This window comes from Barbus barbus, assembly GCF_936440315.1.
Source record: "Barbus barbus genome assembly, chromosome: 8".
Lineage (NCBI taxonomy): Eukaryota > Metazoa > Chordata > Actinopteri > Cypriniformes > Cyprinidae > Barbus > Barbus barbus.
The window spans coordinates 11147894-11171674 of record NC_136736.1 but is presented as its reverse complement, the minus strand read 5'-3'; the positions used below and the strand labels follow the sequence as shown (position 1 = coordinate 11171674).

Genomic DNA, 23781 nt, shown 5'->3' with positions numbered 1-23781 from the left:
AATTCCCAAGTTTTGGGCTGATTATAGTAAGCACTGGTTCCACCTTCAAAACCCAAACCATACACAAAGATAATATGATAGGCTCTACACGATTCAATCCTTATGCTGAGAGAGGACTGTTAATTCACAGACTTGTTTTATTAGAAACTCTCCCCTTTTTATTGTTGTACATCCAATCCAGCACACACCCATCTCCTGAAACACAAGCTAATGCATATAATGGGATTCTCAGTGGCTCCTGCCTCGCCCCTTAAAAAGGTCATAAGTCGTGTTCAATTTCTATAGCAGGAAGAGTGCATGATAGTATAATGGGTGCTATGATGTAATATATGGTGTGAACGGATCGCAGTGGCATGAAGACTATCTGACAATCTGGAGAGCAGGGCAATTGACACCGTTTCCTTCCCTCCTTTGAGGATTTTGGCCATCCTTGAAAGAGTTTCTTGGACCCAGTCAAGACTCTTGTTATTGTCTTAAAGTATCTAGGACACAAGCTGACAACAAACTGTTTTTGTGCAAAAAAAAAAAAAAAAAGTGTTAAGTTTAAACGAAATCCTGAAATTGAACTTTTGAGCAACAGTGTTTGGATGAATGTCAAGGTAATGATAAACGTGTATGATAAAAATGATTGCCGAGAAAAGGACGAAATATGAGAGAATAATTTTAATTTCACCTTAGAAGCTGGATTTAATTTTAGTATGTACTTTCAGTGACATACTAGTAGACTTTGGTTAAAGCTGAAATAACACTTAGACATTACTTATGCTTTGACAAAAAAAGTTTATCTGCTTTGTAATAGCAGTGTTCTGTGTCCTCTGGGGTTTAAGATCATCTTTCTTGAAAATGGTATAAAAGTTAAAACTTAACTATTTATATATATATAGTAAAGTATTCATTAGACTTGCACTTTAGAAATTCGCTGAAAGTAGTAGGTCATACAGGTAATTTTTGTCTACTGTTTTATGAAAACTGTGAATTTGGACATAATACATACTGTTTTTTGGCTATTCTATATAGTAGGGTGCTATGCATATCCAGATGCAGCCACTGTTTTTATGGATGAATCATTGAATCACACATAAATATATATATATATAATCAATTATTCCCCAATTGTAAGTTGCTTTGGATAAAAGCGTCTGCCAAATGACTAAATGTAAATGTAATATACATATATATAATTACTTAATAATTACTTAATTCTTTCTTTATATTTGTTATATATATATATATATATATATATATATATATATATATATACACACACAAGTAATTTGATATATATATATATATATATATATATATATATATATATATACATACATAACAAATATAAATAATTAATTAATACACATCTAGATTAATATTGTGATAATTAATAATAAAATTATGCCAATTTATTTAATGCATAACCACAAGTTCAAATAATTATATGCACTATAATTGCATAGTTTATATATATTTTTGAATAAATGATTAGATCCAGACAAGGATCACTGACAATAATTTTTAATCAAAAAGTGATTAAAATCAAAGGGCTTTTTGCTACCAGGCTTTAGGACAAAATGTGAACCAGCTAAAGTCAAAGCAGGTGGGCTGAGGTGGTCTGTCTTAACTCAGTTGCTAATGCAAATAAATCGCTTTCAACGAACCTCTCCTCTTGGCTAGTTTTTTTTTTTCTTTTTTTCTTTTTCATAAAGCCACACAGGAGCTTGTCTCCCACATGGAGCTCAGTTGTGAAAATGAGTTGCAAAATGGCTTTCTTCAAGAGTAGTAAAGTTGAAGTGTGAAAAGCAAGACTGCATATTTGTGTGTGTGTGTGTGTGTGTGTTGTTGGGCACCACTGGTTGTTTCAGATGTATTCAGACTACATCTGGAGTGTGCGAATTACATTAACAGGCTATAGTAGCCCCAAACAGCCTGAAGCCATGCATTTATAGATCCTGCCTGTGTCTTAGCTCATTCTTAAAGTTTTAACAACCATTGTAGACTCCAATATAGCTGTGGACCTCAGTAGAGAGCAATAAGTAAGTCTCCTCTTGTTTGTGCAAGCAACTTGTGACTTCAGAATGCCAGTATCCGACCAAATAGACAGAATAAGCCTAATATAACCTAACAATTCCCAGATGACACAAAGCAATTCCAGAAGTAAGGGTGAAGCTTTGTCTTTTAAGTAGAGCTTTGTGTTTATGGCTTGAAGAATGGTTACTTGTAAAATCAGCGTATACAACTGGTTCTATTTGAAAATTGTTCCAAATAGCACACATAGTCCTCTATAGACGATGGAGGAATTTCCAAAATACTCTGGTGGCTGAGAACAGATGGAAATGATCAGATGGATTTAGAAACAATGGATCATATTCATAAAGGCTCCAGATAATTCTACTGTCCACAGTAAGATGATGCAGAAAGTGTGATTAATAGATTCTGCATTGAGGATGATCATGTAATCTCACTGACTTTGGTTTTGACCTTTTAAAATGGCATAAAATACTCATTGTACAAACAGATCTATTTACATTTTAGTTTATTTGAGGCTGATCACAATCAAAATGAATCTGATTATGATTTTATTGCACAATGATGTGACGTCTGGAAATTTCCATGCTGAATAGGACAAAAGACAAACTAAGTATTAACATCATGAAATCTCAAATGGGACCTTTTGAAATGATTCTCTGAAATTTTAATTAAAGGGTTGTTTTAGTGAATAATACGTTTTGAACGCTGCCCTGCCTTAATGCCATACATATGCTCAATATCATCTTTGTCGTGGTTTTAAAAGAACCAGTGAGCTCAAGAACATACATGCTGAAGCTGTGACAAGCTGGACTTGCTTAACTGTGGTTTTTTGACCAAACATGTTATTTCAACCAATTTTGAGCCAGCCTGAACCAGCAGAAAGCACTCTTTTATAACATGTATATACTGAAATGATGCATGCCATTACTTTTTTTTTATTAATGTCTTAAATGCTTTAAGGGAATTTTTATAAACGCCATTTTAGAAGGTAAATCTACAGAAAAGGATCAACTGGATAGCGTATCTGTGAATGAGAACTACACTGCTTGAACTAATTATAGGATAATATGAAATAATAATAACCATTAATTAGTCAACTATTCTCAGAGAATAAAAAAAGGGAATTTATTTTCTCAAATTTTACTCCGTCTTTATCCATGGGAGAGCACAAGTTGTAAAATTAAAAATTGATCAAACCAAAACATCCTCATGCAGCCAAAGGAACCAATCGGCATGACTGTAAAAATAAGACCACACTAAACTGAGGCTTCAACTATCATAGTCTGAAATAAGACCAATTTGAAGTTTACTTTCCTACTGATTGTCAAAATATCACATTGTAGATCTTGTTGCGGGTTGAACTGGTCATTGATATTTCTGTCCAAATGTGACCATTGTTTTTATTTTGACTGTAATCTGATGATTGGATTGGATTGGTTTAGACCACCGGTGTAAAATGTGATTACATTTCTAGTTGTTCCATCCTTATTCTCCTTGAAATTAACAAAGATGTGCTAAAAATCCTGTATCTGCTAGAAGCTTAATATATCCACTGGATCTTAATGTACTCTTATTTATTCTGGGCCATAGTTTCCAAAGTATCACAGACTTTATGGCTTGAAATGGCATCTGCTTTGAAAACTTATCTTGATAGATTATAACTATTTTAGGCTCTCCAAAAAGAAGGAATGTCATGTTTAAGTTTAAATTACATTGCATAGAAAAAGTACCAAGACAGATTCTGAGAAGTCTGTGTCTATAGCAGGGCGTCTTTTGACCCCTAGCTGTTTCTTCACAGACGTACATGGGGTGGCTTTAATTGTTGAAAGGAAAAACACCCTCCCGACTTGCCAATATCCACATCCTCTCTTTCTTGCCCTTTCGATTAATTTTTCATAATCACTTAATGGTTTCCTTTTCCCACACGCTAAAAAAAAAACAGGCCCATCAGGGCACAGGCACACTGATGCTTATTCTGGCCTCTCTTGTCAGCAAGGCCTCAGCGGAATTCATGTCAGACCGACTTGTTGAGGAGATGAAGTTGGGCGCTGTTTAGTGCAGACAGCTCATTTTTCTGCACCCAAAAGCTTCTGTCATTTTCAAGAGATTAACATTTAGACCACAGCCATCATCCTGAAACTTGTGTGGGATACTCTGTTGGGGTCGACCTGTGACTGATTGATTCACTGAAAGGCAGAGACGTGGGAAAAAAGGCGACGTCCTCCTTTTTCCTTCGTGAGCTACTCCAGCACTGGGTGTAGTTTGGAGGAAGTCTTAATCTTTTAGCGGAGGAGTGTTTGGGAGGTGTTTACCCTCTTACACTTGTGTGTTTATTGTGGCGGTTTGGTGGTTTCAGGCAAGGAGGAAAATGTAGGAGGGGGCGCTCTGGCTCGACTAGCTGGGCAGGAAGAGGGTGAGGTGCTATGGAAGTATTTGCATCCCATAGGTCAGGTTGCCCAGGCTTATTGTACTTTAATATGTACTGTTTCATATGACTGTACTTAGTAACATGCAACTTTGAGTGACAGCAGGACAACCATGACTCCCAGTGCTGCTAGATCCATCAAAGCAGCCAAAAGGCCAAAAACGGTGACCCCTCAGGAACTCAGTCTGAAATATCTATGATTTATAGCCTCTGAGAAAAGAGAAAGGAATGGGGTCTGTTTTCCAGGCCAATCAGTCAGTCATTCCATGTTCCACCTCTGTGTATTTGTTCTTGGGTCTGTCAAGGATATTGAGAAGCAGTCATTCCATATCTCAATCATTTGAAGAGCACACCCAGCAAATACGGAGCAATCCTCTAATGTTATTACTGTATATGGTTCCCCTTTCATTATGTCTTTGGAACACCAACTTCTACTGTTTCAGTTTTGTGTATATGTGCATGGGTGTGTAAAGAACATATAAAAAAAAAATCAGTAAAGGTTCATTTTAAGGTTTCACTTTTAATACTCAAAAAGTAACATTCTCAAATGTTGCAGACACAAGCATTGTAATATAGGGATCTCTCTTAATTTAGTATATATTATAAAATATAGCCTACATATGTGACCCTGGACCACAAAACCAGTCGTATGTCGCATGGTTATATTTCTAGAAATAGCCAACAATACATTGTATGGGTCAAAATGATAAATTTTTCTTTTATGCCAAAAAGCATTAGGATATTAAGTAAAGATCATGTTCCATTTAAGATATTTTGTAAATTTCCTACCGAAAATGTATCACAACTTAGTGATATGCATTGCTAAGGACTTCATCTGGACAACTTTTAAAGGCGATTTTCTCAATATTTAGATTTTTTTTGCACCCTCAGATTCCAGATTTTCAAATAGTTGTATCTCGAACAAATATTGTCATACCAAACAAACTATACATCAATGGAAATCTTATTTATTCAGCTTTCAGATGTATAAATCTTAATTTAAATAAATTGACCCTTATGACTGGTTTTGTGGTCCAGGGCCACATATATGTAAAATATTCTAAAAAATGCAAGGTAAAAATAAAACTTTCACTCATGTACCATCCACAACTTAACATTGTGGCCAGATGCAATTGGTTATAGTTAAAACGCCTTAATGATGGATTTGTTTATTTAAAACACAGATTTTTGCTTCACACACTGCAATTTGATGGACTGGAGTTGTGTGGATTACTTGTAGATTATTGTTGTTTTTATCAACTGTTATAATATACTGAACATAAACTTGACAACTGGAGTTGTGGAAGTGATTTAAAGTATAAATTGGGTATAAACAGGTTGGCTATTTAGACAAATGAGGACAGGACTCAGTTGATTGCCAGACCCGTAGTAATGCCACAAACAGATTCCACAATCAGCTCTGAAAATAAACTTTGCATTTTCCCTCAAGGTACATGCAAACAATGCAGGCCTGTTGGTGTCATGTGTGGATAGTGTACCTGTAGGCAATGATATCCCTAACCAATTGCAGCTTAGTTTTGTACATCTGAATCCATATAAAAATCATGCACAGGTGAGTTAAGTTACATAACACCCAGTTCGTGATAGGACAGCACATATACAATGCAAAACCTGGCAATGCAGCAGACACTTAAATGATGCCAGGTGCATGATACTGGAGCCCGTTCAGGTGTAAAATACAGGCAGAAATTATAGCTTTTATGGACTTGAGGATTTACTTCATGACCTTTAGCTGAGGTTCCCAGGACCACACACGGGAAAATATATTTCTAAAATATTTCTACTTATTGACATGTTCTGGCTACCACAAGTTTTTCTACACATAATCAAATTTACGTTACTCCGCAGATCTCCATAAATTCATTGTTGTGCTGCATTTCTGTCGCTGCTTATTTTGTTTACATTGTATAAACATGCTAGCTGGGACGTCTGAAACTCTAGTCCTTTAAATGAACAGAACAAGCCACTCATTTATTTACACGTCCGTACTTGTTTTCGTTTCTAGTTCAGTGGAATATACAGGCACCAGACGAAAACCCAATGTTGGCTACATGTTGAAATGTAAACTTCATCCTCATTCACCACTACGAACAAGGTAAGCAAGCCAAAGCAGAGGGGGAAAATAAGGCTAGACATGGCTTTCCCCCCATTCTCAAATACTCATATCCACTGACTGGGCGGCTGTTTCTAGTTATTTCACTGTGAGCACACACGTTATTTTTATCAGGTCTCTCTTGGGATTGTGCAGCGGATGCAGATGCGGCTATGGTACAATCTGTTGCAATCCAGGTTATAGGGAAATCCTCATTTCAGCTGGAAACAGATAAATGGTGCACAATTTTACAGCATAAAGTCCATGGTATGGTCAGAGTATGCAGTGTTAGAGAAGGAAGAGGTGATATAGCCCAGATGCAAAAGTGATGCGATCTTAGTTCTAAAGAGCCTTGCTGAAAAGGAGAAGTGATTTGAGTGCATATACATGGCTTAGCTTAAAACACCAGGGAAGGAGGCCACCTGCTGTATGAATATGCTTGAAGACAAAAGATGTGCTGGATTTAGCTCCACAGCTTGTTTTTGATCCTTCCCATCCGATGGCTGAAGATTGTGGATCCATTATGGAGCTACAGGGGGGTTCTATGGAATGAGAAACAGTGAAAAATCACACGCACACTTTTGGCAGACACAGACACAAGGACTGGGATGGAAGCAGAGGTGATTTATTATATTTACAGTGTCAAGCTGAAACAGTGGGCGGATACCAAGTGGAGTTGGGCCAATCACATTGCTCCTATGTACACATCCACTGAGGTCAAAAGTCTTAAAGACCACTGATCTCCAACCTTGAGGTCATACGTGCACCACTTTCTCCACTTAATACTGCTTTTAAGGAGGCAGGTTGGATGGGACGTAAGTGGAATCCATTAATCCAAGTGTACATTGTCACCAATCAAACTTTTATTGAACTGCGTACATGTAGCACCGTTTTTTAAATTGTCCGTATCCAGGTTAATGTGCTGTATTTCCCTGTTCAAAGTCTTCAATATTGTTGGTTGACTTGCGTAATGATCTTAGATTGTCAACAAGCAATGCTTCCAGCACAAACAAAATACATGTGTTTGCCGGCTTGCACTGTCAATTTGATAGAATTTAATCTGGAATGATGAGTGCATATATTTGGTAGTCAAAACTGAATACATTTGAATCATGTGCAGTATTATTTCAATAAGATAGTCTAGCTTATAAATAAGTTAACAATATATAATACATGTTATACTTTATTTTACGGGACTTAACATGATACAAAAATATTGATCACAGTGTATTTTTCTTCGCAGAGATTCGAAATGAATGCTATGAACTAGGGAGTTTCAAAACATTTCATGGCAATAAATTATGTAATCATTATCTGACAAATACGTATAGACAATTCAATTAAAACAATGAAAAAACATGGCTCCAGCCTTTAGAAATCTCTATCGGTCCTTGATAGCTCACCCCATGCTCGATATGTGGGGTTGAATGTGGACATTTCTTGTCTCCCGTTACTTGACGCTAGTCCACATGACTAGCATATGTGAGTCAGATAAGCAGCAGCCAAACACAGCACTGCTCTAAATGTCAGCGAGTCCGTTAGCATTCAGCTCCACCTGCGCTTAGCTGTGTTTAGTTCAGTCTCCCCCAGTATGTGGGTATACAGCGACACAGTTCTTCACTGAAATACAAATTATCGTTACATCCTCTTTTCTTGGGGTCCACATTACATGGTGGCCTGACACAACTAAGAAAAAGAGAGGGGAAAAAACTGCTATTACTATCTGATATCATCACTGTAGCATTTAAGTGCATTTTGTAAAGAACTATTAAAATAATAAAAAATAATCACCATTCACAGTATTACTTATATAAAGTTGATCAATGTGAAAAAAATAAGATAATATATTTGAAAAATAATAAAATGATGGAACTGATAGAAATATACTGTAATTCTCTGACACTTTGACAATAGAGGCTGTGAATTAATATAAACTGTATTGTGAGACAATATTGAAAAATTAAACATTTCTTAACACATTTCCACAAACTGTAATATTTGAAAATAAGGTTTAATTTTAAAAAAATATATTAGTTAACATGAATTAACAATTAACAATACTTCTACAGGATTTAATAACCTTAATGCTAATTTCAACATTTAATAATACATTTTTAAAATCAAATTTTGCATATGTAACATTACTTGATACACTAAACTAACACGAGCAATGAACAAGTGTATATTTATTGTTTTACATAAAGATGAATAAATGCTGTAAAAAAATACATTGCTTATTGTTAGTTCATGTTAGCAAATACATTAAATAATGCTAATAAATTAGACCTTATTGTAAAGCGTTTCCCCACAAAATTTGGGCTCTACCATAGACATTCGATTCCTGCTGTCCTATGCTGCTACATAAAGCATAAATCACCTTAAAATGAGGTAATGGTACAGGGCCTTGGGGTTGAGAAACTGAAACTAATAGAAATTAAGTTTATTTTTTTTGTATCAGTTGCACAGGTCAGAAAGGAAAAGAGCATGAAAAGCCATGTCATATGAAACATTTAGCTAAGGTTTAAAGCAATACTATTTAGGAAGCCAAACATTTATTTTCCCTCCCTGCTTTCTGTATATTCCATATATAACAGTCCGTGAATTTTTAGAGATATAATCAAATAAGAATGGGAAATTATTTGAGTAAATGACATTTCAATTAAATTAAAATATCAAAATAATAACTAAAATTAAAAGGAATTGTAATGGTAATATAAAAATGTTTGTAACAACATCAAGGTGAGTAATTAATGACTGAAATTTCATTTTTGGGTGAAATATCAACATGGACTGTGACAATTGTGTGAGTTTGGGACATTTTGGCAGACTCCAATGGCAGACTAGTATGGTATGACACTCTCTCAGTATCTGAAAAGACAATAATTTTACATCTGAGAAATAACAGCAAACTCTTTCTCACCTGCACGTGGCCAGATGGAACCGCCTTCCTTTTAAGAAGCACTTGTTAGGGGTTTCTGTGCATTCACACACACATTTGGTGCGGTTGAGAGGCAGACTGCTAGGACACACCTTGGCGCAGGTGCACTGGCAGGTGTCTTTGTTGAAGCTCTGTTGAGGCCTGCAGGAAGAGGGCTTTGCTTTACACACACACTGACAGGTGTTCTTGTCCAGGTAGCGGTGAGGTCCACAGCCTGCCATTCGCAGCTCTTTTTGGCAAACACACTGACAAGTCTCCTCGTCCAGCTCTTTGTCGGGGCCACAGAAGTCTTGATCAATGTCTGCAGATGGAGAGAAGAAGAGAAATAAAGAAGTCCTTGTTTTATGTTACGATTTATTTTTACATTTGTGAGGAAATCTTTTGTCAATGCTATGGAATGCCTGGCTGATTCCCAGAGCGTTACACAAGTAAAGAACAATGTCCAGCATGCACATTTGTCTGACATGATAAACTGTTTGCAATACAAACTTTCTACCCAGCATTCCTTATGCTACCCCCAAATGCCTAAAGAGATGTTTTTCTTTACAACGTAATGAAACCATTACATTCGGTGGCTGATTCAACTCTACTACAGTATATCTTCCTTTGTTTTGGTGTGTACAAAATGGCCTAAGAACTTGGCTGGAGAGAGAAAGTGAATTCCTGTCACAAGAGTTTGTGTTTTGTAATGATTAAACTAAACATGGCCATATTATGAAGAATCAGAGTTATGTAGAAGGAGCTTATAAACAGCCATATAAACTTTTTGTTAGCATGTTGTTGCTATACAAATATGCAGAGAACCTTGCAAAATAGACAAAATGTTATATTATTTTAACCAGAATGGTTTTAACTTTAAGTTGTTGTCACATTCATGGCGTGTAAATGGTATTTTTGTAGTGTGGTTTGCTGTTGCCTTTTCAAGACATTTCTCTTGGGAAACTGCTCAGTTACGGTAAATAAAACAACTATATTTGGTTTTCACTGGAAAGGTACCATACTGGTCTGGTTTTGTCGGAAAAACCACATTTAAAAAAAACTTCTTTCACAACACAGGGATTTTTTTTTTTTTTTTTTTTTTTTAATGTGTCACTGTGGATTCAGCTCACATATATGATTTCACACAATGTATTCCCTTTGAGAGATATGGGGGTTACCTCACTTACCATACTTGAGATTCAAGTCAGCATTTATATTGGTTAGAATAACACAGAGCATTTCTGCAGGCGTTGGATTTAGGTGGTTGTTCTGAAACACTTATTTTATTCAGATGGATAAATGGTTTTTATTAGAATATTAGGAGATTGGCTAAATGAGGCTGGATATATAATTTGCTTCACTGGACTCGAGCAGATCAGATGCATTCTGTGCAAGATCATTTTTTGGCACCAACTTTTTGGGGGGCCAATGATGACACACCTTTTAAATGTTTTCAAAATATATATTAAAAACTGCATTTCAAACTTGCAATTGCAATGAATATGCATTTTTTTCTGATGAATAATATTTTAAGTTTTTTTTTTTTTTTTTTTTTTTTAATTAAAATTAATTTAGATTTTTTTGTGGGCATAAAGTTAAATATATCTGGATGATACAACTGTTTTGATATCATGAAGAAAAAAGAAAGAACTGAACATGGTATGGTTAGTTCAGGTTATGAGATGCCATGCGGTACAACGTAGTAATAATAATAATTTTGGCAAATAATTATATTGTTACCTTCAAAAATATACTTAAATAGTTTTTTTAATACAAAGTGTAAACAATGTATCATTACTTTCAAACTTTTAAAATCAATAAATGTTTTATTTATATATATATATATATATATATATATATATATATATATATATATATATATATATATATATATATACAGTGCCCTCCAAAAGTATTGGAACAGTAAGGCCAATTCCTTTATTTTTGCTGTAGACTGAAAACATCTGGGTTAGGCATCAAAAGATGAATATGAGATTAACTTTTCAGCTTTTATTTACAGGTATTTTCATCTGGATCTGATACACAACTTAGAAGATAGCACCTTTTGTTTGAACCCACCCATTTTTCATGTTACCAAAAGTATTGGAACATGTAACTGACAGGTGTGTTTTGTTGCCCTGGTGTGTCCTATTAATTGATTATTCAAACAATAAATAGCACTGAATGTCTGCGCTCAGTTTCAGATCCGTGCAGACTGCATTTATAGTTAGTTAGACGTGTAACCAACATGAAAATCAGAGAGGTGTCTATGGGTGAAAAACGAGCAATTGTGAAGCTGAGAGAAGATGAAAAATCAATCAAACCATTGCACAAACACTGGCAATAGCAAGTACAACCATATGGAATCTCCTGAGGAAGAATGAAACCACTAATGTACTAAGTAATACACCTCAAACGGGTAGATCAAGGAAAACATCTGCAGTTGATGACCGAAACATTGTGACAGCTGTAAAGAAAGAAAAACAACTGTTAGTGACATCAGCAACAACCTCCAGAGGGCAGGAGTGAAGGTATCACAATCTACTGTACATGAACAAAAGTACAGAGGCTACACCAGAAGATGCAAACCATTCATTAGCAAGAAGAATAGGAGACGAGCCTCAGAAATTCTGGGACAAGGTTTTATGGACCAAAGTGATGGAAAGGCTAAAGTTTTGGAGAAAGAAAGGATCTGCTCATGATCCCAAACATACAAGTTCATCTGAAACACAGTGTACACAGGTGTACATCATAGTACACATTACACAAGTAATGTAATGGCTTGGGCTTTCATCGCTTCTTCTGGGACAGGCTCATTAATCTTCATTAATGATGAAACACATGATGGCAGCAGCAAAATTAACTCAGAAGTCTACAGAAATATTTTGTCTGACAATTTACAGAAAGATGCAACTAAACGGATTGGGAGATCCTTCATCATGCAGCAAGATAATGACCCAAAACATAGTGCCAAAACAACAAAGGAGTTCATCAGGGGCAAGAAGTGGAAGGTTTTAGACTGGCCAAGTCAATCTCCACACTTAAACCCTGCAGAGTATGCATTTTACCTGCTAAAGAAGAGACTGAAGGGAGTAACCCCCTAAAACTGAAAGAGGCTGCGGTGAAAGCCTGGAAAAGCATCACAAAAGAAGAATGCAAAAATTTGGTGATGCCAATGGGTCACAGGTTTGATGCAGTTATTGAAAGCAAAGGATTTGCAACTAAATATTAAGTCTTTTTCACTTTAATCTATGTTAATTCTATATTTTCCAATACTTTTGGTAACATGATAAATGGGTGGGTTCAAACAAAGGGTGCTATCTTCTAAGTTGTGTATCAGATCCAGATGAAAAATAAAACCTGTAAATAAAAGCTGAAATGTTAATCTCTCATCTCATATTCATCTTTTGATGTCAAACCCAAATGTTTTCAGTCTACAGCAAAAATAAAGGAATTGGCCTTACTGTTCCAATACTTTTGGAGGGCACTGTATATTTTCTTTATCTTGGACACCCTTATTTATCATTGACACTTGAACAATCAAGCCACATATCTGAAAAAAAAAAGAATCCATTCACACCATACAAATAAAGTAACAGAAGAAAATACAAGCACCAAATAAAATCCAGCCAAAGTTACACGCTCTGACAGCAATCAGTGTTTTTGCAATGGTCCTCTGTCATGGTCAAGCCACATAACTGCTCTCAAAGCATTTCAGCTATGTTTATGTGCCTCAAAGGACATACAGAACATACTTGGGCTGGAGGTGTAGAGAGAGAAAGTACTAGTGGTGAAAAAAATGACCCTTTATATCAGTATAGCATCAGTTCATCTTATGCAGCCTCCCACTGCAAGTTGAGGAAGCTCTTGCTACCTTTGAGCATTTATATGTTTGAGAGGGAACATGAAATTACACAACTGGAAAGAGGTGAGTCCATAATGCTTAGGTATTCGTAGTCAAAGTAAGCTGACCCACAAGATAATGTGCTATTACAGTATGCATTATAAAGCTTTTCTGTCACAGGCTGCGCCAAGTAAAAGGAGATGTGGGACATTTCCATGAAGTATAATATTCCTGACACATTCCTCCTAGTGTGTCTGCTTTAGCAAAGATTCATTTAACCTGTTTCACTCCCCAACCGCTAAAGTGGAGCTGAATGCAAATCTATTATTCCATTTCACTAGGACAGTCAACAAAATTGGCCAGCATGCTATAGCAACATAACCATCCACACCAAATCAACCTGTCTTTTCAAATTTAATATAGTGTCCCAATATGTGTGCAGCTGTTTTATCTGCACTCACACATGCACTATGTATTTATGCCTATTTTAGCCTTAGGGACTTCAGACTGCAGAGCTTATGCATTCTTATGCTGTATGCATAAACCAACAGACTGCTGTATCCACATCAGGTTTGACCTGTCATATTTACTAAGCGTAATGAAGACAAGTATGTCACTACCATCACACTGAACCTGATTTACATCATGCTCCATTTGAACAAGAACTCAGGTTTGCGATCAGATAGAAGGCTGAGAATGAGCGATTATCCTATTTTAACTGAGCACACGTTGCTGGGGATGTTTTTGTTTGGCTTGAACGATTGCCACAAAGCTGAAAGCAGCTATTATGGCAGCTTTCCTCTCTGCAGAAACTCAACCGTGTTTTTGTAGCCTTTGTTTTGTTGACATGTAGTCAGGGGTGTTGATTGCGGAGTTTCGCTCTGTGATTGCACTCTCCCTTCATGACAAACTATTTCCTTATTTCCAGAGTGGACACCAAGGTTGCACTTTCACCACCCATTCTAAGAACAGCATATTTATTTATTTATTTCATAATACATATTTAATAAATAAACAAATTCATAAATAAGTTCACTCATTTTAGTCACTGCACATTTTGGCATATTAATACCAAATATTTTGTTTGTATTTATATCAATAAATAATATGCATTAAATAAATAAATAATACAATTTAAATTTAAATAAATAATACAATAATACATTTCTGCTTTAGTCAATGCATATAATACCAATTATAGCTATTTAATAAATAATTAAATATGCTGTTCTAAATGCAACTGAAGCAAATGTATTTATTTATTCATTCTTATTTATGCTTTAGTTACTGCATAAAAGTCAAATGTAATTAAGTGCAATAAATTGAACTGCTTTAGATTAGATATAAATAATTTATTTTAAAAGAATGCCACAGTTAACACTGAAGAGGTCTGTTATAATTCAGGTATCGGGTTTCTTCTAAGGTGGCCGACAGACTTGCCCAATAGAAATAGGTTTTGCTCAGCAAGAACTAAAATTTGAAGGAACACTGATTACATGCAAAGCACAATCTTCCATAACATACTAAACTGCTTCAAATAATTTCAGCGTGATTCATGATATCTGAGAATACAGACTTAAATCAGCATGCCAAAACCGTTAATATAATAATTCTACATACTTAAAAAAAAAACTTGTATAACGTATATGGATATATTTCTGTAGTGCTGATTGTCTTCCAAGTTATGTTCCAATATTGCTGAATAAATTAAATTAATATTCATCAAAAACTTAAGTTAGTAAAGAAAAGAAGTTCTCTCATTGGTGGGGTCCCTCTTTCAGTATAGGTTTGTTTCTCTCTTTCATACGGTCATGCTCAGACTCACATGCAAAGCACTGCATTGTAAGGCTGTAAACATGTGCATTAGCACTTACCAGAATGTGGTTTTGAAAAAAGGGTGTCGGGCAGTGGCACACATCTGCATAAGCGATTGCTCCAGCTGTGATTCTTTGGGCATGTTTTATTTGCCACATGACATCTGTGGAGGAAATAAGTGATTAGCAAGGAGACAGACGGTAGCGTGGGTTTAAAAAAAAATCCACAATAAAAGGCAAAATAACAGTCTCAATTCAACAAGCGCTGACTCACATAAAAAATGTTAGCTGTTGACTTAACTTATAACTCAGAGACTGATTTCTATACATAAGAGGGTGGTAAAATTTCATAGACACATCTCTTTTGATCACAGGCTGTAGGTCTTAACCTCACTGCAAATTAGCCTGCTTGCATTCTTTGATTCAATAATAAAAAATAAAAAAACTTTCAAAGAGGACATGGAAGATGACCTCAATGGCTACAAATATATTTCAATCTGATCACTGACTTCATTTCTTAAGTAAACACACCTCAAAGGAACAGTCCTGAAAAAGCACAACATGTTATACTGTGTTCTTAGTTTGGCATGACTCTGGCAGTCTGTCAACAGGATGGAAGAGTCAGAGTTGTTTCAGACAGAAGGAAAGAGGGAGTGATGCTATCAGAGTCCCTTGCTGTCCTGCTGACCAGTAGCACATGGTGTTGGAATGGAGGTCTTACTGACTGAAGTAGAAGCACGCTACAATCCTTTAAATCATGAATAGTACGGATCAGATTCTTACAAATAGCTTCTTCAGATGCCACAAATACTGCAATATATTTTAAGAAATCAAAATGTTCTGAAGTAACAAACAAAAATGTATTTTTGCGTCAAGTGTTCATATGGATTTTGCTATTTTGCCAGCTAACACATATAACCGGAAACAAGTGAAGCAATATTATTTCAAACAGGAAGTTTTTCCATGAAAATTGTACGTGCAAAGTAATCAAAAAATGAGACATGGTGGAAGGACACTCGCGTGAAGTAATTAAACACGTTTTGCATGCAGTGAAACAGATTTTTACCATATAAAGTTATAGATGTGCCAGGATCAACTGCATGTAGGAGCAGAATTTGCCAGAAATTACATGTTTCAATACTTTCCAATACACAGGTCCCAATATAGCAATTGTTATTTCAATATTGTGCAATATACTAAGTATTGTGATTCATTTCTGCAATTCAGTGCGATTTCTTAAACTTTTAACCTCAAAAGGTATATTACACATGCCTTTTCTTCCCTGAAACAGTGAAAATAAATTAATAAAAAATAATAATAATAATTTTAAAGGAGAAATGCATTCTGTTATAAATAAAACCTTGAAATAAAAAAATAATAATAATAAAATATAATTGTTTAAATCAGTACATCAATTCAAAATTAATATCAACAACCAACTGGCACATCTATCTTTTTCCATTTCATTTATTTTCCAACTCCAACACTGCCTACTATGAAGATCCAAACTGAAGTCACAGATGAGCTCAAACTCATCTTCTTGTCTGCTCCATTATCAATCTATCTTCTCATGGCCTCAGATTTTAAGTCCAGGCTGCAGCTACTGGGCAGTGAAATCACAGACTTCACCCAAGATAAACTTTACTCTGGCTTCTCTTTTGTGAAGTGATATGAATCTCCAAAATGGGAAAGTGAGTGTTACGCTAAGAGTGGATCAACACTGGTGTGAAGTGTTGCTTTGCTTTTCCATTAAGTGTGGACTGCAAATCGTCTGGGATTTGATATTGTCTGCAGGCAAGAAAAATGATAAAGAGCAACCCATTGAGGAGAGGCCTGTTCTATTAAACAGTGTGAGGAGGTCATTTCTAAAGCCTCTTTGAATTTCAAGGCATCTTTTCCATTTGCATTGAGTGTAAACCGTGTATAAGCATATGGTTTTAAACATCTGCAATGCATTTACATATATCCACAGCTGTAAGGCATCTATAAACTTCAACAATGTGCGGCCTAAGGAGATTTAGTTTTAATTACGACTTCATCCGTAGATTATTCGACTATCGATGTTGGAAGTCAAGCCATAAAACAGATTCTAGCACGCAATATTTTTAAATTATTATTAGTACATCAATAAATCTAAGAAACTGATGTAAGAGTAACACTCTGTAGTTAAACTGCCACAATCCATACAGTCCAGTGAAACTGAAAGGCCAAGAGCAATGCTTTTCCTGACCCCTAGAAAGACTCCATCCACTAAAAATATCATGTAGTGGCTCACTATGAAGGGAAGCTGGCGAGAATTCTGGGAAAACTACTGAATGATGTGTTTAAAATGGCTTTCTCTCATATTTAAACAAATAGCCTGTGCATATTTTCAGCATGGGGACAGAACTTATAGCTAACATGTTAAAAATGTTTAGCTTGAACATTGAAAGAAAATTGCCTCAGATATCTTTGACATGTCAATTGTTATTACTAATGTCAATTAAATTATTAATTTAACTGAGTTGGATACAATTCAAACACAAATACACAAAAGCTGAGGTTGTATTAAGTAGAAAGGTAGATAAATATTTGTTTTGTTGATGCAGTACATATAATGGAAACTATGTACACTATGGAAAATGACTACACAATGACCAATAAAACTTTGGTACAATCAAATGCTCTTAAAAGCATATTTTTATTCATTTTGTTTAAACACTTGTAGACATCCACGTATATTGCAACCTCAATCATTCATGGTAGCATATCATACACTGTTTTGCATAATGCAAGTTCAGTATTGATTACAAAGTATTGCTGTTTAATTATAAGGCCCTACATGGTTTAGCTCCTGTGTATTTATCACGTTACAATCCATCATGCTCTTTTAGGTCACAAAACTCTCGACTTTTGGTAGTACCAAGAATATCAAGAGGTAAAGGAGGTAAAGCAATGAAAATTACTTCTGATAATATGCACCCATTGTATGTTAAGTCTGAACTTTTGCCTTCAGGTCGAAGATTTATGATGTTTAATATTTTATCAATTATAGTGGGAGAAAATCCTTTTTACCATGAGCAGTGAAATGCTTAATTTTTTTTTAACACTTACATCTTGTGTTTTTGTTGATATGTTTTTTGTCTTTCTATTGTTTGCGAAACACACGTTGAAAGTCACTGAAACAGAATTTCCCCAAGGAGATAAATAAACTACTACTACTACTACTACTAGCGCGTTTTCACATTTGGCTGCTAAAATCTGGAATTGCCTTCCTGATAATGTCTGTGGCTCAGACACACTCTCCTGGCTCAAATTTATTTTGCCAAGCATTCACATAATGCATCTCATAACCTTGTACTATAGTTATATCAGTTCAAATGTACATGATTATCTTGTTTGAAATATTATGAACAGCAGCTACATTATTCTCCATTTGCTTTTCTGTCTCTACATTAGGATATAAATGAAGTTCATGCCAGCTCCAGTTTGGATCCAGCCTATCATAAAGATTTAGTTGACCCCAACACTCATGAAGAGATGATGCCCACCCCTTGTGAGGGCTTCAGATGATGTCAACTCTGAACCAACAAAAAAGCTTCCAACTCTTTCAAATATTGTAATCATTATGATCACATCATTTAGCCATTGCTTTAATGTTTCACTTTTTCTGCTTAAATGTAACGTTAACTAACTGCATGATTTATATAACCTTTATTTCTTCCATGTGGACATTATATTGACACAGTATACGGTGAAATACTAATATGAAAGCTGAATAAATAAGCTTTCCATTGATGTATGGTTTGTTATGATAGGACAATATTAACTATTTGAAAATCTGGAATCTGAGGGTGCAAAAAAATCTAAATACTGAGAAAATTGCCTTTAAAGTTGTCCAGATGAAGTCCATAACAATGCATATTACTAATCAAAAGTTAAGTTTTAATATATTTATGGTAGGAAATTTGCAAAATATCTTCATGGAAAATGAAAAAAAAAATCGATAATTTTGACCCATACAATGTATTTTTGGCTATTGCTACAAATATACCCCAGCGACTTAAGACTGGTTTTGTGGTCCAGGGTCACATATATAAAAGCAGTAAATGCTGTGTGACTCGCATACAAAAAATGTGAAGACGGAACATTTTATGCCTAGAACCAAATTCAAATTTACTGTGGGTTAACTTTGAACAAAGCCAATCACAAAGTCAAATTTAGACCTAGAGACCCCTCTCTCACCAAGTCTATCCTAAAGGAAATACCACTCATGAACAAGTCCTTGGAGAGCAATTTTTTTCTGAAAAAAAAAAAAAAAAAAAGATGTGGAAGTGAATGATCAGGTTGGGGCCATTCAGACCCATGTTATTTATTACTTTGTCACCCCCCCTCTCTCCCTCCTTTTGTCTTTACCACCCTCCACTCTCTCCTCCTCTCTGTTTTTGTGAGTTTAAGTGGCTCAGGCATAATGTCAGGTCCCCAGGCAGATTTGGCTTCAGAGTTATCCAGCGAAAAACCAGGCTCAGATGTGGGCTTCTCCTCTAGATTCAGAGAGACACTTCACGGTCTGCCCTCAACCTTTGCACTGGAAGATATGTGTGTGTGTGTGTGTGTGTGTGTGCGTGTATGTGTGTGCATGTGTGTGTGTGTGTGTGTATGTGTTTGTGTGTTCAGTCTTACACCCTGCTGAGAACTGACTCGGATGTAACAGCTCCAGTTACAGGTCCACTATCATTAACCTCCCTTGGCTAAAAGGTGAGAGGTCAGGACCAGTTAGCATGACCCAAGGCTGGATCAGGCCCAGCGAAGGACCATTCTCATGTATAGATCAGCCCTCCTGTCTGGCTGTCCATGAAATCACAGCTTTTCTACCTAGACAGTATGGGTGATATATTACCCATGTAGAACTGTTTGTCATTAAGGGTTTGTTCACACTGCACACAAATCTGAACTGGGTTTCACATCTGATCTTTAGGATGGACTGTCCACATTGTCATTTGCAAATGGTGAAATATGATCTGTTTGTTTTTAGTCAAAATGCAATGTATCTGCCTCACTTGTTATAGTAATGACAGAAAATAGCCAATATTTCTGTCTGATACTGAAGCCAATAATTATTTTCATGTTAAAACCAATACAAATAAATGGCCGATATTACAATTCTACACTATTTGGTTGACATAAATTGTCTCAATAAAAAATGTAATTAAATAAATAACTAAAATATATTAAAACTTTTAATAATAACTCTTAATAATAATAATAATAATAATGATCATCTTAAATGCTAAAAATGTATTTAAGCATCACAACACTAAAATATACAGCATGAAAAATGGATATTCATTTGGAGATTTGCTAAATATTTAAGTGCTATTACTTGATTAAATTAAGGCAGCAGCTATTTGCACTAAGTGTAAATAGCAATAGATGCTATTTACACTCAGTGTAAATAGCAGTATTTTTTAACAATATGCTATTTACACTAAGTGCAAATAGCTATAGATTCTATTTACACTATGTTAAAATAGCAAGATTTTCTGCTATTTATACTACTTATTGCAAATAGTGGCAATTATCTGCACCTCAGTATTGTAGTACATTATAAAACAGTACGCAATAATAACATACTGAGTGTAAATTATAATTTTAATTCAAATTTATTAAATGGATGCCACCTTATTGGGACAATAAAGCCCTCCCTACACCTACCCTAACCCTACCCGATACTTTATTTTCAACTTTTTGATTATTTCCTTCATTTTTATTGAAAATAAATGCCTTTCTGATGCGATTTGAAAAGGGGAAAAAAATGTTTGGCAAAAGGTGGGCTCGAACTCGGGTCGATCGCGTCAAAAAGCATGCGCCTTACCATCTACGCCACTGAAACTGATGTTGAATTAACTGCTTTTTTATTGTTGACTAACCCAATCACACGTTAGTGGGCGGAGTTAGTGTAAATAGCCTTTGCCAACAAGATGGGCTATTTGCACTTAGTGTAAATAGACATTCCGTTAAATTAAATGATTATTAGATGATGGAAAATGTTATCCAATACATAAATATAAGGTACATAAAATGACATTTAAATATCAAATATTCCTGAAACAAACAAACAAATAAATACTAATAAAATAAATAAATACTAATAAGTACTAATATACTGTGCATGCCTAGCCATTATGTATAAAGAAAATAGAGGATGGAAAACTGAAAATTAGCCTCTTTTGACCATCCCCTCAAGTTGCATGAGACAACAATGGCAAAACTATATGAATTCTGCCCTACAAAGGCAAAAGACCTTAACTCTCTAGAGTGTGAAACTGAAAAAAAATTTATTTGTCCAGCCAAATTAATTATAGGTAGGACACTGGAAATTTGGAAATGAGATGTTTTAGTAATGAAAATTATCTACATTAAAAAAGTGGGCTCTAACTAGATTTTTTACCCCTATTTTGAAGTTACTGTACTCTGCTTTTGCATTGTCTGCAAAAAGTGAGAACTCACACCAAGGCAAAAGGCAGTAACTTCCACATTATCAATATTTGGTTGCTGATCACCATTTACAAAATCGTTACAGTTACACCTGAATAAAATCTACTGATCATGGGCTATCTCATATAGGCTATTGCATGTAGTAATGTGACTGTATTAATGTTTTTTGTTGTTGTTGTTTTTGACTGTAACAAGCAGACTAAATGTAAAACCTGACCGTTTTGCAACCAATTTATTTGCTATGCTCAGTAACGTAAAAGAATGCTAGACATAACATAATTGCTTTTATATTGACTTGAATGAAAATAGCCTGACCTAAAAGAACGATTTATGTGAACACCAGCAACAAGCAGGAATAATGTTCAGAATGCTGGTGGATTAAATATCTCAGAGGACATTCATCGCCATGGATTGATTTTATCGGGTTACAAGAAAAGGTAGGCTATGGATTTAATTGCAAACTGTTGGTAGGCTACTGATTTTATGATTGATACATGCTAGCTACGGCATTCGAGTCCACACACATCAACTAGAAGTGACATCCTGGTGAATAATCTGCATTATAAAGAGGAAAAAAAAAAATCTTTAAAGATTATTCACGATTACGTATTGCTGCCAAGGTATTTGACGTGCAGTTAAACAAAGGTAGAACGCTGTAACTTAATTTGAGCATTCCAAACAAAGTGAAAGAGCTGTAACTGGTGTTTTATGGTGTTCTGCCTTGGTTTCCCCAGGGCTTTTGGAAGTTATGGTTGAGACCAAACAAAAACCAAAAACAACGGAATTGATACTTATGCACATGATAAAGTCTTGATAATGTCTTGAATGTCCCAAACATATCGATAACTAATTTTCGACCAAAATTGAAGTTACGGTCTTTTACCTTTGCCTTTGCTCATGCATCCATTTATTCACCTAGTAAATGTTTCAGAATTCTCTATAAGAAGATGATGAGACAATACTGTGCAATTTTTATGTCAAAGATTAGAAATGTTGAATGAAAAACTAACTCTGATTAAACCATTTAATGCATCATGAAGATGCATTCCATGGGGTTTCAACCTGGTTTGTAAAAATCAAAGCTTTGCTGTTCAGACTGCCAACATTCAATGAATTTGAGTCAAATACACTAGAATATCAGAATAGAATTTCAGTCTGAAGGCATATGATGAAAATTTGAGCAACCACTGAATAAGCTTGTTTATGGCAACAAAAGCAACAGTAGGTGTAACTGACGCAAGTGTTAAGATTGCACCCCTACTGAACACAGTGTGTGTTATGTATTTGATGACAGAACAAGTTTTTGACACAATGTACTGTAAACACCATTACATGTTAGTCTGCTTTGCATTCTAAACTTCAAACATACCATGCAAGCTAATCAAACAGATGGCGGCATAATTAGTGTTGCGGGTGTTTACTTAGAAAAAGGGAAACAGGTTGTTGAATATCAGAACCGTGAAATAAAGCAAATTGCAGACTAGGCCCGAAATGGTTCAGTGGTAAACTACACATGCACAGGGTTCTCAATGTGTTTCCAATTACCATATGCTCAGTGGCATAAGACAACACATTCCTGAGAACAGAGGGGGGAGTTAAAAGAACTTATGATATGGTCCACGCGAGGTGGAAGATGACCTACTGGATGACTAACATGTGCACTTGCACCTTGCATAATGCAAAACAGAAGACTCCATTTGGTCTAGCAAGGTGTCAGGAAGATAATATATAAGCTAGGATAACTTAGAGAACATGCTTATAATGTGACTACACTGCCATACACGTCCATAGGTCACATACTGTAGAGACAAATCAGCATTCCCACCTCTACAGTAATTCAACAAGCCCATATGTTGTTTGTTACACAGAGCTGATTCGTTCTTTGCTGGGGGCTGTCTGTAGAGGTCTGCAGCTCAACTGATTTACATTTAAAAGTCTAAAGATGATATAAATATCCTTCTCCATATGTTAATGTAAACTATGCTACAAGGGATAGTCAGCCTGCACTTTGAATCACATTAAAATGCCAAAATGAAGGTTGGCTGTTCAAACAAAGACATATTTTACATCAACCTCTTCACTCTGTATTTCTCAATGCTGAAAACACTACTTATCATACCTACAATAATGGTCTGCTAAACGTTCCATGAATAAAAAATGTGCAAGAGA

The 23781-nt window shown here is 35.4% G+C and overlaps 1 protein-coding gene across 1 annotated transcript in view; it reads right to left on the bottom strand.

Moving 5' to 3' along the window:
- Positions 1-7165: 7165 nt before the first annotated feature.
- Positions 7166-23781, bottom strand: part of LOC306873503 (vascular endothelial growth factor C-like) — a 43393-nt gene continuing 26777 nt past the window's right edge. Inside the window, exons 5-7 of the mRNA XM_079422836.1 lie at positions 15196-15299; positions 9481-9799; positions 7166-8246 (exon numbers count right to left, since the gene is read on the bottom strand). Of these exons, the coding sequence (XP_079278962.1) occupies positions 8132-8246; positions 9481-9799; positions 15196-15299 (538 nt within the window). The 3' untranslated portion in view covers positions 7166-8131. The remainder of the gene's footprint in view (positions 8247-9480; positions 9800-15195; positions 15300-23781) is intronic.